Here is a 12,277-nt window from a genome sequence, read left to right on the forward strand (position 1 = left end):
TCTAGATAACCAAATATTACAGTAGTTTAGAAAGTATGACAGTTAATGCTCTTAATTGAGACAAGGTTTACAATCACTTTTAAAGTGACTCTAAACAATATCCTCATTCTCCAAATATAATCCATACACAGCAACAATTATTGGCCCTATAATCTGTTAAACTCCCAAACATCTCCTTTTCTCCATTGCTTACATTTGTTTGAGAGACAGCGGAGCACTTTACTGGAAGTAATGTGCACTACACTATGAACACAATGCCATTGCATCTTGGAATGACCCATAAGATGTTGGTAGCATTCCTACATACCATGGAGAGCAAACATGCTTGCCCTTTAACTCAAAGTTGTATCACAGCAGCAAAAATAAAAAGGCTGAGAGCAATAGGATGTGCTATTGAGTTAGGAATACATACCATATTATTAGCACGCATCCCAAGTTTAGGAGGGAAGTTTAAGGAAAAAAACTTACATTTACATGCCCATTAATGCAGCCTTGTCAGTGTCATTTGCAGCCTTCCATTGCAGCCTTGTCAATGTCTTTTCATTTAAAAATGGCGCCACGGAGATACAGAGCGGATGTCCTGGGTATCTCGGCGGCACTCGGTAGTTCTCGGTGGCTTTGGATATTTTCAGCCGTTCTCGGCTATCTTCGACTGCACTCGGCAGCTTTCGGAAAGCTGAAAGCCGCAGAGAACGGCCGAGTGCGGCCGAAGATAGCCGAGAGCGACCGAAAATACCCGAAAGCCGCAGAGAAAGGCAGAAGAAGTTAGAAACGGCGGGGGATTTGACGTATAACACGCGCCCCTGATTTCCCCCTGATTTTAAGGGGAAAGTGCATGTTATACGCCGACAAATACCGTACTTAAATTTTTTTTTTTAAACTAGAGTTTACTAGAGTAAAAGTATACATTCATAAGCCTTGAGACTGCCACTGGGTGCCACCATCTTGAATGTGATGTCAGCAACCCCAGCAGACTTAGAGCTGTCACTCAAGTGTCTTTTCACTTCTATAGTACTCTTCTCTCCTCCCCGATAGCTACTAAAAGGTTATGTAGATAGGTGAGTGGAGGGGCAGAGGAAGGGGAACTGTAGCTGTGCTAAGTAATTGACCCTTCCTAGAGTAATGGCACATTGCAAGTGAAAAAAATAAAAAATTATGCAAAGGGAAAACACTGCAAATAAGCATTTAAAATACTGTGCTGCATGCAATTTTTTTTAAGTTGGTGACGAGGTCTCTGAAACAGTACCAATTTCTAGGTATTGTTTCAACCATTAAAGGCTTCTTTTTGTATTATCACTGTGTATGTGGCTGGATTGCTTTGTAACAATACATATGTTTACTTTTCACTAATTATACCATTAGTTTAGCTAAATACTACTACTGTTCAACTTTTATTTTTATTTTATTTTTATTTATTTTTTAGATAAAAAGGACAAATGCATTGTTGAAGACCATGACTGCACATTTGTCAGTGACCTGAGCAAAATTAAGCCATCGGAAAACACCGAACCACTAGGTGAGTCATTATCAATGGGCAAGCACATCTGAACTAAAAGTGAGGTCAGTAAGAAGAGTTTAAAACACTAACATTCCTATTTACTAAGACAAAGCAGAAAAACATAGAAACCAGTGTGAGTTCAATTTCTTTTCCTGTTGCCTGACTTCAGACTGCTTACTTTTGGTAACTTGTACTTTGCTAGTTAATGTAAGTGAGTCTGCTAGATCTATTGTTTGGCAGCTATATGCTAGTAACTATAAAGCTGGCTATAGAGACGAACAATCAATGCCAGTTCCATCTTATTCATACCTACATTAGGCAGGATTCCCAAGATGGTGAACACCAATGAAGCCCTATGTCTAGTTGATTGAGGGACAGGAATGATGGAGAAAACAAGTTGGCTTAGTGAATGTAGTATAACTCCTGCCAGTAGACGGACCTGTGGGTTGTTGGACTCTGCCTAAAATTCCCTTTTGGATCTATGGCAAAATGTATATGTGCATTTCGTATATACTTCACTGTCTTGTTGCCCAAGTCAATGAATATTAATCTGGTGAGTTAACACTTTTTTATAAGCCATAATGTTAGCTTTACAACCGTAATGTATTGTTTTTTCTGTTTTTTTTTTTTAATATATAGATAAGCTCATTGTTGAGTTTCTGGAGTTTTATGGAAATTTTGATTTCAGCAAGAATTGTATAGATATTCGCAAGGTAAATGTTTTTTATGTTCTGTTTATGTGTACCGTGCTAAAGTTACATACTTTGTTCAATTAACAGTGCAGAGCAGCACCCTCAAGTTTGCAGTATTCAGCATTTATATGCAGTTTGAGTATATTTACGGTTTGGGTTATGAAAAGTGGCAGAAAGGAATGTGAATGTACCCATTATAGCAATCAGAGTTAAACACTCATTTTGTCCCAGGCAAAATACAACCCCCCCCCCCCCCCCTCTAACCTTTCAGCAGATGGTTTTTCTTTTACCTTTGGAGTCTTTTTATACTCGCTAAAGTCAGCCGTCTGGTTTCCTTGTTGGAGCCATTTTTGGGTGTGGAGAACCTGTAATCATGATGTGCCCCCGGCCTGTTGTCTGCACACTCTTCTGGATCCTGAGAGACCCCAGTCATAGATAACCAACAGGAAATGTCCATGTCACACAGGTAGTGACATTGCCATCCGAAGAAGTACTCTATCTCCTGTAAACAGAAGACGAGAAACTCGTAATTTAATGATCCCAGGTATTAGTTGCAGAGGGTAATTGGTGGTGGAGATGAAACCTGGATTTTAGCTTTAAGGGGTTAAAAAATTAAGTAAATTCTTTTCTTCAGCTTTGGTAAATCGGAACCACTTAAAGTAGACGTCACTAGTAACTAAACTTAAACCTGCTCCCATCCCCATTTTAAGCCCAATACCTACTACCATGTAAAGGAAAGATATGCTACTACTATGTGGCATCTGTTGTCCTTCACCCCACTTCTCCTCTGAAGCCAGAGCTGGGAGTGGATCATGTGAGCAGACTGGAGCACCCTTAGATTAGACAATTATCCACATTGTGGCTTTGAAGTGGTTTGCCAGGGTCATGGCTGATGCTAGCAGTCATAACCTTGGTAATTTTTTTATCAGTCAGCGATTAGCCGCTGGATCGCTTTTAGAAGCAGCGGGAGGGGTCGTCGCACCCCTCTTCCTCCCACCGCTCGCCGGTGTTTCTAAGGCTTACTGTTCTCACAGGTGAGCCTGGGAACCGATAAGTAGGTCGCGGTCACATAAGTAAAGGGCAATCGCACAGATGTGAAGTATCACCGCAAACTTTATAGCAAAAGCAATAATTCTAGCGCTAGAACTCCTCTAACTAAACAGGTAACCTGTAAAACATTTTTAATGTGTCGCCTATGGTTATTTTTAGGTATCGTAGTTTGTCTCCATTCCACGAGCGTGCTCAGTTTTAAAGTGCGACATGTTGGGTATCTATTTACTCAGCATAACATCATCTTTTATATTTTACCAAAAAATTTTATTTTATACCTTGTTAATGCTTCAAAGTCTATTTTTTTTCCAAAAAAAGCTTTTGAAAAACCCCTGCGCAAATACCATTTGACAAAAAAGTGCAACGATTACCATTTAATTCTCTAGGGTTTCTGCTAAAAAGTTTGATTTATATATATATATATATAATGTGTGTGTGTGTGTGTGTGTGTGTGTGTTTGGGGATACCGTGGGCACTGACAGCGCCACTGGTCAGTGCTGCACATCAGTGTCACCTACTAGTGCCCATCAGTGGTACCTATCAGTGTCCATCGGTGCCACCCATCAGTGCCTTCTTATCAGTGGCCATCAGTACCGACTTATCTGTGCCTATTAGTGCCCACCAGTGCCGCCTCATCAGCGCAAATTAATGAAGAAGAAAAATTACCTGTTTGCAAAATTTTATAACAAACTATTAAACATGATTTTATTTTATTTTTTAAATCGTCCATCTTTTTTGTTCATGTAGCAAAAAATAAAAAAACCCAGCTGTGATTAAATACCACCAAAAGAAAGCTCTATTTGGGGGGTTAAAAAATATAAAAATTTCATTTGGGTACAGTGTTGTATGACTGCGCAATTTTCATTCAAAGTGTATCAGCGCCGAAAGCTGAAAATTGGTCTGGGCAGGAGGGGGGTTTAAGTGCTCAGTAAGCAAGGGGTTAAATATCAGTTGCTGCAAACATGAGAAAATCTGCTGAATACACTCAATTCTGAATACAATCAGACTCACCATGCCTGCCTTGTGTCCCATTGTTGTGATTAACTGCATATTATACATGGGCAATTTGGCCCATATAGTGTCAACAGATTTGGGTGCAAGGGAAGCACAGGTGCATCAAACGGACCACTGCCAGAAGCCTTTTGACATCGATGACCGGCTGAAACATGTGCACCTGTATGCTGTCCTCAGCAGTACTTGTCTTTTGGGTTTGTATTTTTTCAGGGATGTATGCCACTAATGCTGGATTTCTGCATTCCGGACATGTGACCCCAAAACAAGTACCCCTCAGAATAGTGTCCAATTGCATACAGCCGCAAAGTAATTCAGCCTGTGTTGATTTTGACCGGCTGCTAGCAGTGGGCCCTTGCTTGCAAAAACACAGATTTTTGTTATTTATGGACCAAACCATTCATTAACATTAGCCCTAAATGTTCATTGTTTGAAGAATGGTTTTCATTTGTTCTGAGATGCATATGAATGCCATGTTGTCAGTGTTCCTCCTAAACACAAGTACACTCAGATTTAATGGAAAATGTGCAAGCTATACCACAGTATAACCATAAAATGCGGTACTAGTATATGCACTGCTTCTGAAATTCACACTGTTATATGGATAAAAACATTCATAAAATTTTTGTGAAAAAACAAAAATATGTGCATTAGTGTGTGTCAGTTTGGGCACTTTTGTATTGTGTTAAGTATGTGGTATGATCTGTAATATTCCTTTAATTGAACCCATTTCTGAAAAATTAAAACTGTTTAGCTATATTTATTATTATATCTGCTATATAGTATTATATAAGTATTTTCTTTTTACTTTTCTGTAGGGTGTAGTGAAAAACAAGACGGAATCCTCTCCACTGTACATCCAGAATCCTTTTGAACAGTCGCTGAATATAAGTAAAAATGTCAACAAGTCTCAGCTGGAGCGATTTGTCCATTTGGTTCAGGAAAGCTCCTGGACTCTGCAAGAGCATGCTGGTCAGTCGCCGGAAAGTGGCAAAGAGACCTGGGGACTTGCCTCAATACTGCTCACTAATGTCTCTCGGGGAGCATCCAGCTCAAAGGGAAGACTGGCCAGTGATAGAATCAGCAGCCTACTAGATTCTTTGAGATCCAGTAGTAAAAGGAGTACGACAACCGCGAAGCCTAAGGCAAAACGCTGACCTCTGGTATTGCCGTGCTTGTGCATATTGCACTCAGATTTTAATCATCTTCCGAATCCTGAAGAATGTCAGTGTTTCGCATACAAGTGATTGATAAAGTACAGTTTATTGACATCAACCCACTACACACTGTTTTGAATTTGTAAACTTTAAATATCTTTTTTTTTATATATTTGAATCAGATTGGATTATAGGAGCCCAATAAAATCTGTTGGGAACAGATTAGTATGTATAATTATATGGCGCTTTCTGTGCTGTCGTGGAGATGACATATTGCGTGTCTATAATGACTGCTTAATCTATTCTCTGCACAGTAGCTAACGAAGCTGATGTACCTACAGCATATCATTTGGATGCTGATTCCAAATGCCAAAGGACTGAAAATCGCAGGGTTAATCTGGAATGTTACCTTCAGGACCTAGGCTCTGTAATGTAGTGCTTTCCAGACTGCTGTGCTCTGCAATAGCTACAGAGTGCTCTCCAGATCCCGAGCTGTGCTATGACCCTGTCTCTGAAGACTTGCACAGTGAGTAAGGCCAGTTGGGCTCAAGGACTGGGAGTTACCGCTGAGCTGGACCCCTTAGGTGCCATTTTAAATGTCCTGCCACCACAACCTTACAGCAGTAATGATTAAGGCTGGGGTAGCTGAGCTCTGATGTTATCTGCTAGGTGTACTGTGCTCACACATTTTGTGTTGTTCTTCCCACCTTTCCAGCCTAAAGCAAAATACTTCCCACTGCTGCTTCTGCCTTTTGAGTGCTTAAGATTCCATTCTTCATTCACACTCCACTGCCTGCCTTCCCGTCACTTCTGTCCATCAACAACTACCCAGGTTTGTGAGTACCCGAGGCCTTGCTTTTCAAAGTGTTACTAAACCCACAACAGCAAATCGGCAGTAAAGCATCCTTGTCATACTGTGGAACCTAAGGGGTTAATCCTTCTCATTGTGTAAAAAGACTGTTTGATCCTGGCTCTCCTGATAAGAGTCTATAGAGTCAAGGCTGCACATGCTCAGTTTGGTGTGTATTGCTAGAGAGGTGTTTGTGTGTGTGTGTGTGTGTGTGTTTTTTTTATTTATTTATTTATTTTTTTTCTTGGGAGAGGGCATGTGATCAGCTCGGGGCCAGACAGAGGGCAGGTGTCTTGCAGCCTGATAGGACAGTCAGAAAACTCCTACAAACTTTTAAATTCAAAAAGCAGCTTTATTAAGCATAGGACAAGGGATATTAACAACATAGTGTAGCGCAACAAGCACTACCAACACTAACAGGTGCATTTCACATACAGGAGCTTGAAATATACAGCATACTCCAAAGGGAAACCCACAACCTATAGTACAGTGGAGAGGTTTTAACAAAAAATACACGGTGAAGGAGAGGAGGGTAGACCCCGCAGAAAATCCATAGACATACCTAGGTGAAATCAGCTAGCTCTCAGCACTACAGGTGGAGGAGTCCTCCAACCACCTGTCCCAGATTTTATTGTATTTGTGGGGACAGCCCCTGTGAGTGTACACCATTTTCTTGTGGGGAAGGGTGACATTAATCGCTCTGATCCACTGCTGTGTAGTGGGGGGGGGCGTTCTCTCAGCCATGTTTTGGCGATTTGTAGCCTAGCCTAAAACAGAGTCTCCTGCAGAAAAATATTGAGATACTTTTCGCCTTCGGATAGCAAGAAAAGCCCCAAGATACATTGCTTAGGGCATAGGGACACCGGGGAACCCATGCGGTCGTGGAGGAACTGGACCACCTGTGCCCAGAACCCTTGTATAGCCGGGCATGCCCAGAGTAAATGGTAGAAGGAGGCCTCCGAGGAGGCACAGCAGGGGCAGCGGGGGACATGGTCAGGTCTGTATTTGGCTATGCGGTGGGGTGTAAGATAAGACCTGTGCAGGATATAAAGGTGGGTGAGTCGGTCCGATAGCTTAGGTGACATAAGCTTGTGGTTCGCTAGAGCCTCGTCCCAATCCTCATCCGGCACCGCTCCCAGATCATCCTCCCACCGTGAACGGACCTGAGAAGCCATAGCCGAAGCCGCGGGAACCAGGAGGTAGGCATATAGCCGTGAGATCAGCTGTGCAGGCTCAGGACCCAGCACCAGATCAAACAGTGCTGGGGTCCCAAGTCTTGGGAGTTGGTTGGCAAACTGGGTGTGGAGCGCGTGCCGGAGTTGGAGATAGCGAAATAGCATGTGGTTAGGCAGAGGGAATTCGTCCTTGAGGTCCTGGAACAGTCTAACCATTCCATTGGAGACTACCTGCGAGAGGTAGATGACCCCCCTGCTTGCCCACAGCCCGGAATCCGGGATGAGGGCAAGATCTGGCATATCAGAATTATTCCATAGAGGTGTGTGAGAGTGGGGGGATGGTGTTTGTCCTATCCGTGTTGCTAAGTGCCAAATTTTACAGTGGTGAGAGAGCATAAGGTGCCTGTCCCGAGGAGCGGATGGAAGGGGGAGGGTGCTAAACAAAAATTGGAAAGGGTGGGTCAGCGGGGTGGGGACCTTGGAGCATACCAGGATAGTGTAGCGGGCTCTATCCGTGTGGTGAAAATGGAAAAAGTGGGAGAGTTGCGACGCGACGTAGTAAAGGAAGAGATCTGGCAGGGCGGTCCCTCCAGCATCCGAGGGGCATTTTAGAACCCGCCACGGCAATTTATGCCGGGACGACCCCCAAACGAACGTATTGAGGATGGATTCCAGGGCTTTAAATGTGCGAAGGGGAAGACGTATGGGTGCCTGCCAAAAAACATATAGAAGCTTGGGGAGGAGAATCATCTTAACCAAATTTATTCGGCCCATCACCCCAAAGGGGAGACGGGACCAGACCTGTGTTTTAGATTTGAGGGTGTCAAATAGGGGCTCAACATTAAGAGTAGGGTAATCTGAGAGGGACCTGGAGACATGCACTCCAAGGTACTCGCGCGAGCAAGCGGGAGAGCCGCCTGCTCGGCGGTGGGGGGCCCCAAGTCCAATGGTAGTATTTGGGACTTGGTCCAATTGATCCGGATCCCAGAGAAGGCTCCGAAGGCCGTAATGGTTCGCAGGGCCACCTGCAATGAGGGGCCAGCATCCGCTAAATAAAGAAGCATGTCGTCTGCGTAGAGACTGACCACCTCATGCAGGCCACCGCAGCGAAGACCCCTGATATCCGGATGGGTTCTGAGGGCCGTGGCCAGGGGCTCCACCGCCAGAGCATAAAGCAGCGGGGAGACGGGGCATCCCTGACGCGTCCCCCGGGAAAGGGGGGAGATCCTACCATTAACCTGGATACGCGCCACGGGGGCGTAGTAAAGTAGCTGGAGCCATTTGATGAAGTTGGGGCCTATTCCAAACCTGCGCATACATTCCCAGAGGTAACGCCACTCGACTGTGTCAAATGCCTTAGCGGCGTCCAGGCTGACAACCACCCTGGAGCCGACGTTGGAGTGTTGGGCCTGGAGATTCATGTAAAGCCTCCGAAGGTTAAAAGCCGTGTTCCGTTGTGGCATGAACCCGGTCTGATCGGGGTGCACCAGGGAGTGAATTACGGTGTTAAGGCGTAGGGTGAGGATTTTGGCCAAGATTTTCACATCTAATTGAAGCAGGGATATGGGCCTATAGGATTCGGGGAGCATCGGGTCCTTGCCCGGCTTAGGAATGATAACTATCCGGGCCTCACCCATAGATTTGGGGAGGGTGCCAGAGTCAAATATATGTGTGTATAATTTGGTAAGTTGGGGGATCAGGGTCTCACTAAATTGGGCATAAAACTCCAGTGGAACACCATCGGATCCCGGAGCTTTAGAGGTGGGGAGTAGCGACAGGACCTTCGCTACACAGTCGGAGGTGATGGGTGCCTCAAGTTGGGCCCTTTGCAGAGGTGTGAGGGAGGGGAAGGGGATGGTGCTCAAGAACGCCACAAGCTCGTCCTGGGAGTACTGTGTGGCGGAGGAGTACAGGCCTGAGTAAAAGGACCCGAACTCCTCCGCCACCAGATCAGGGTCAGTGATGACATCTCCACCAGCAGTTTTAAGAGACACCACCACCGGGGGCCGCTGATCCAGATGGGCCATGTACGCCAGTAACTTGCCTGCGCGCTCCCCAAATTCAAACAGGCGTTGTTTAGCGTAAAAGATGCCCCGTCTAGCCTTTTCATGATGGAGTTGGTCCGTGACCCTGGCCTGCAATTTCATCAGGGAGGCGTTAGCCTCCGACGGGTCAGCCTGAAAGGCCAGTTCAAGGGCATGCAGACGCTCCTCCGCCTGCCCAAGCAGGTGTTTAGAGGATGCCTTGTGTCTGGAGATGCGCTTGGAAAGAATCATGCGGGCATGCACCTTGAAGGCCTCCCAGACAGAGCCGTACGTGGCAGAGCCTGCGTTGGTGAGGAAAAAATATTCCCACTCACGCTGGATAGAATCCAGGTCTGGTAGAACAGTGAGCCAGAAGGGATTAAGTTTCCAGCCGTGAGGCCTAGGGGGGCACGGCAGACGCAACCGAACCCAGTAGGGGGAGTGATCAGAGAGCACCCTGGCCTCGAACCCCGCGTCTAGAAGGTGGGGAAGGAAAGGGGGCGAGATAAGTATTAGGTCGATGCGGGACATGGCGGACCGGGAAGGAGTGAAGCAAGAATAGTGTGCCAAGGAGGGGTGTCTATGTCTCCATGTGTCCGTAAGGGCAAATTCCGCTAGAAACCTCCCGAACCTAGTAATACCCAGGGGCTGGGGCGTGGAGGACATAGGGCTCAACCTATCCAGAGGGGGATTGATGACCATATTAAAATCCCCTGCCCAAACAGCCGGCACCGAGGGGTAGCGGGCTATAAATGCGATGGAAAAAATTATACCGCGCTAGGAAAAAACGTGAAAACAAATAAACTATATGTGAAACAGGCAGCAGCAATAGATGTGATATAACACCCAACAGATATACAGAAATAGAAAACTGCGCCAACCCTATACTAAAATAAATAGCAAAAAATAGTGTCAAAATATGTAAGTAATTATCATTAAATGATTATAACGATAAAAAAACACCTTAAGTGCATAAAAAACACAGCAATGCATAAAGAAAAAATATCATAAACAAAAGTCCAATCATGGAAAATTCATATGTGAGTCCAGATAAGCGTTTGTGACACCACAGTGATTCAACACGATCCAAAAGCGCATAAAGTGCCCGTCACCGTATATTGAATGCGCTTACCAGAAAATAAACAAATTAGGGCGTTTGTATATATTCGATGGGTCCCATCAAAAGATATCCTCCTTTTTAGTGGGTCAGCTCTCCATCTCCCAATAGTACCTTCCAGATATTAATATGCTCCGTGGTCCCAATAGGGAGCTCAGTAATTCCCAAAAAAGAAAGGAGCTAACATGGCATAATATCGTTTGGACAATTTATTAAAAGAAAAAAAGTAGCACACTTACATGTGGATGGATAAAATACAGCTTGTATAAACAGTACATAAAAAGCTGGCCGGCAAACAGGAGCCCGTCGTCCTCTCCAACAACGTGGTGGCGTCACTGCGTGCCCTCCCAGACGCGTTTCGTCATACCTGACGTTGTCAATGGGGAACTGACCCACTAAAAAGGAGCTTATCTGGACTCACATATGAATTTTCCATGATTGGACTTTTGTTTATGATATTTTTTCTTTATGCATTGCTGTGTTTTTTATGCACTTAAGGTGTTTTTTTATCGTTATAATCATTTAATGATAATTACTTACATATTTTGACACTATTTTTTGCTATTTATTTTACTATAGGGTTGGCGCAGTTTTCTATTTCTGTATAAATGCGATGCCCTGCTGCAACACGGGGAAGGCAAATGGTGGGGGGATGTAAAAGGCAAGAAGCAGAAGCTCCAGACCCCCAATAGTGGCATGGAGAAATAAGAAACGGCCCTGAGGGTCCGATTGCAGGTCATGTAACTGAAACTGAGCTGTTTTGGCGATCAGGATCGCCACACCCCGAGAATGCGAGGTGTGGGGGGCCTGATAGAGCCAACCCACCCACGGCCTCTTGAGGCACAACTGTTTTTGTCCAACCAAGTGAGTTTCAACTAGGATGGAGACCTCGGCCCGTTGAGACTTGACATGGGAAAGGACAGCAGCCCGCTTAGCTTTATCTCCCAGACCCCTAATGTTCCAGGTCAAGATCTTAAGGGACGCCATAGTCCAAGTGAAAGGGGCATGTATTGACGGTTCCCTCCAGTCCCCCCAGTGTAGGCACACATAGTATAAAATCTCTCCCCACATATCTAACAAGCGCCCACTCCTCCCCGGCGGCCCGGGCCACCGGAACCCCGCTGGGGACCCCTCGAGCAGACAGGGTCTGAGCCCAACAGGTGCGACCAGCACCAGGGTGGCATAGAGCAGGGGGGGGCCCGCCAACCATGGGCAACCGGGGCAGCGAGCACAGGCACCAATACAAAGAAGAAAGCACAATTGTCAGTATAGCATGAGTCCACTTGCAGCAAAAAAGAGAAAATAAGGAAATGCACATAACAAAAATCAACAAAAACACTGCACTGACACTGGTCCGGCTAGGCAGGTTCAACTCTCCAGCCACCTCCGAAGGCGGAGGGGTAGAGGCCGGCCAGGGAAACTTCGGCTTGCAGGTAGCTGCAAGTCCATCGGCATGGCAGAGTAAGCCTCGGCTGGGGAACGAACAAACTGTAAAGCATACATCAGTCTCTGGAAAAGTCAAACCAGTCTCGAGCAGAACGGGCGAGCGAGGGCCGCCCAAGGCACTACAAAATGTTTGCGGGCATATGGCACAGGAGCTGGGCACATAGTGCCAGGGTCGAGGGGCAGGAGAAAGTCAGTGGGAGAACCAGGGGGAGAAAAAAAGGGGGATTTCGCCACGTGGAGGCGGTAAAAAACTCACG

General features: G+C 45.5%; 1 protein-coding gene across 1 annotated transcript in view; it reads left to right on the forward strand.

Moving 5' to 3' along the window:
- MTPAP (mitochondrial poly(A) polymerase) overlaps nt 1–5,630 on the forward strand; it is a 52,116-nt gene extending 46,486 nt beyond the window's left edge. Inside the window, exons 7-9 of the mRNA XM_077491048.1 lie at nt 1,424–1,516; nt 2,138–2,211; nt 5,070–5,630. Coding sequence (XP_077347174.1) covers nt 1,424–1,516; nt 2,138–2,211; nt 5,070–5,408 — 506 coding nt within the window. The 3' untranslated portion in view covers nt 5,409–5,630. The remainder of the gene's footprint in view (nt 1–1,423; nt 1,517–2,137; nt 2,212–5,069) is intronic.
- The last annotated feature ends 6,647 nt before the right edge of the window (nt 5,631–12,277 follow it).

The sequence above is a fragment of the Lithobates pipiens genome, unplaced genomic scaffold, assembly GCF_037356315.1.
Source record: "Lithobates pipiens isolate NorthernLeopardFrog02 unplaced genomic scaffold, aLitPip1_a1.2 Scaffold_19, whole genome shotgun sequence".
NCBI classification, from domain to species: Eukaryota; Metazoa; Chordata; class Amphibia; order Anura; family Ranidae; genus Lithobates; species Lithobates pipiens.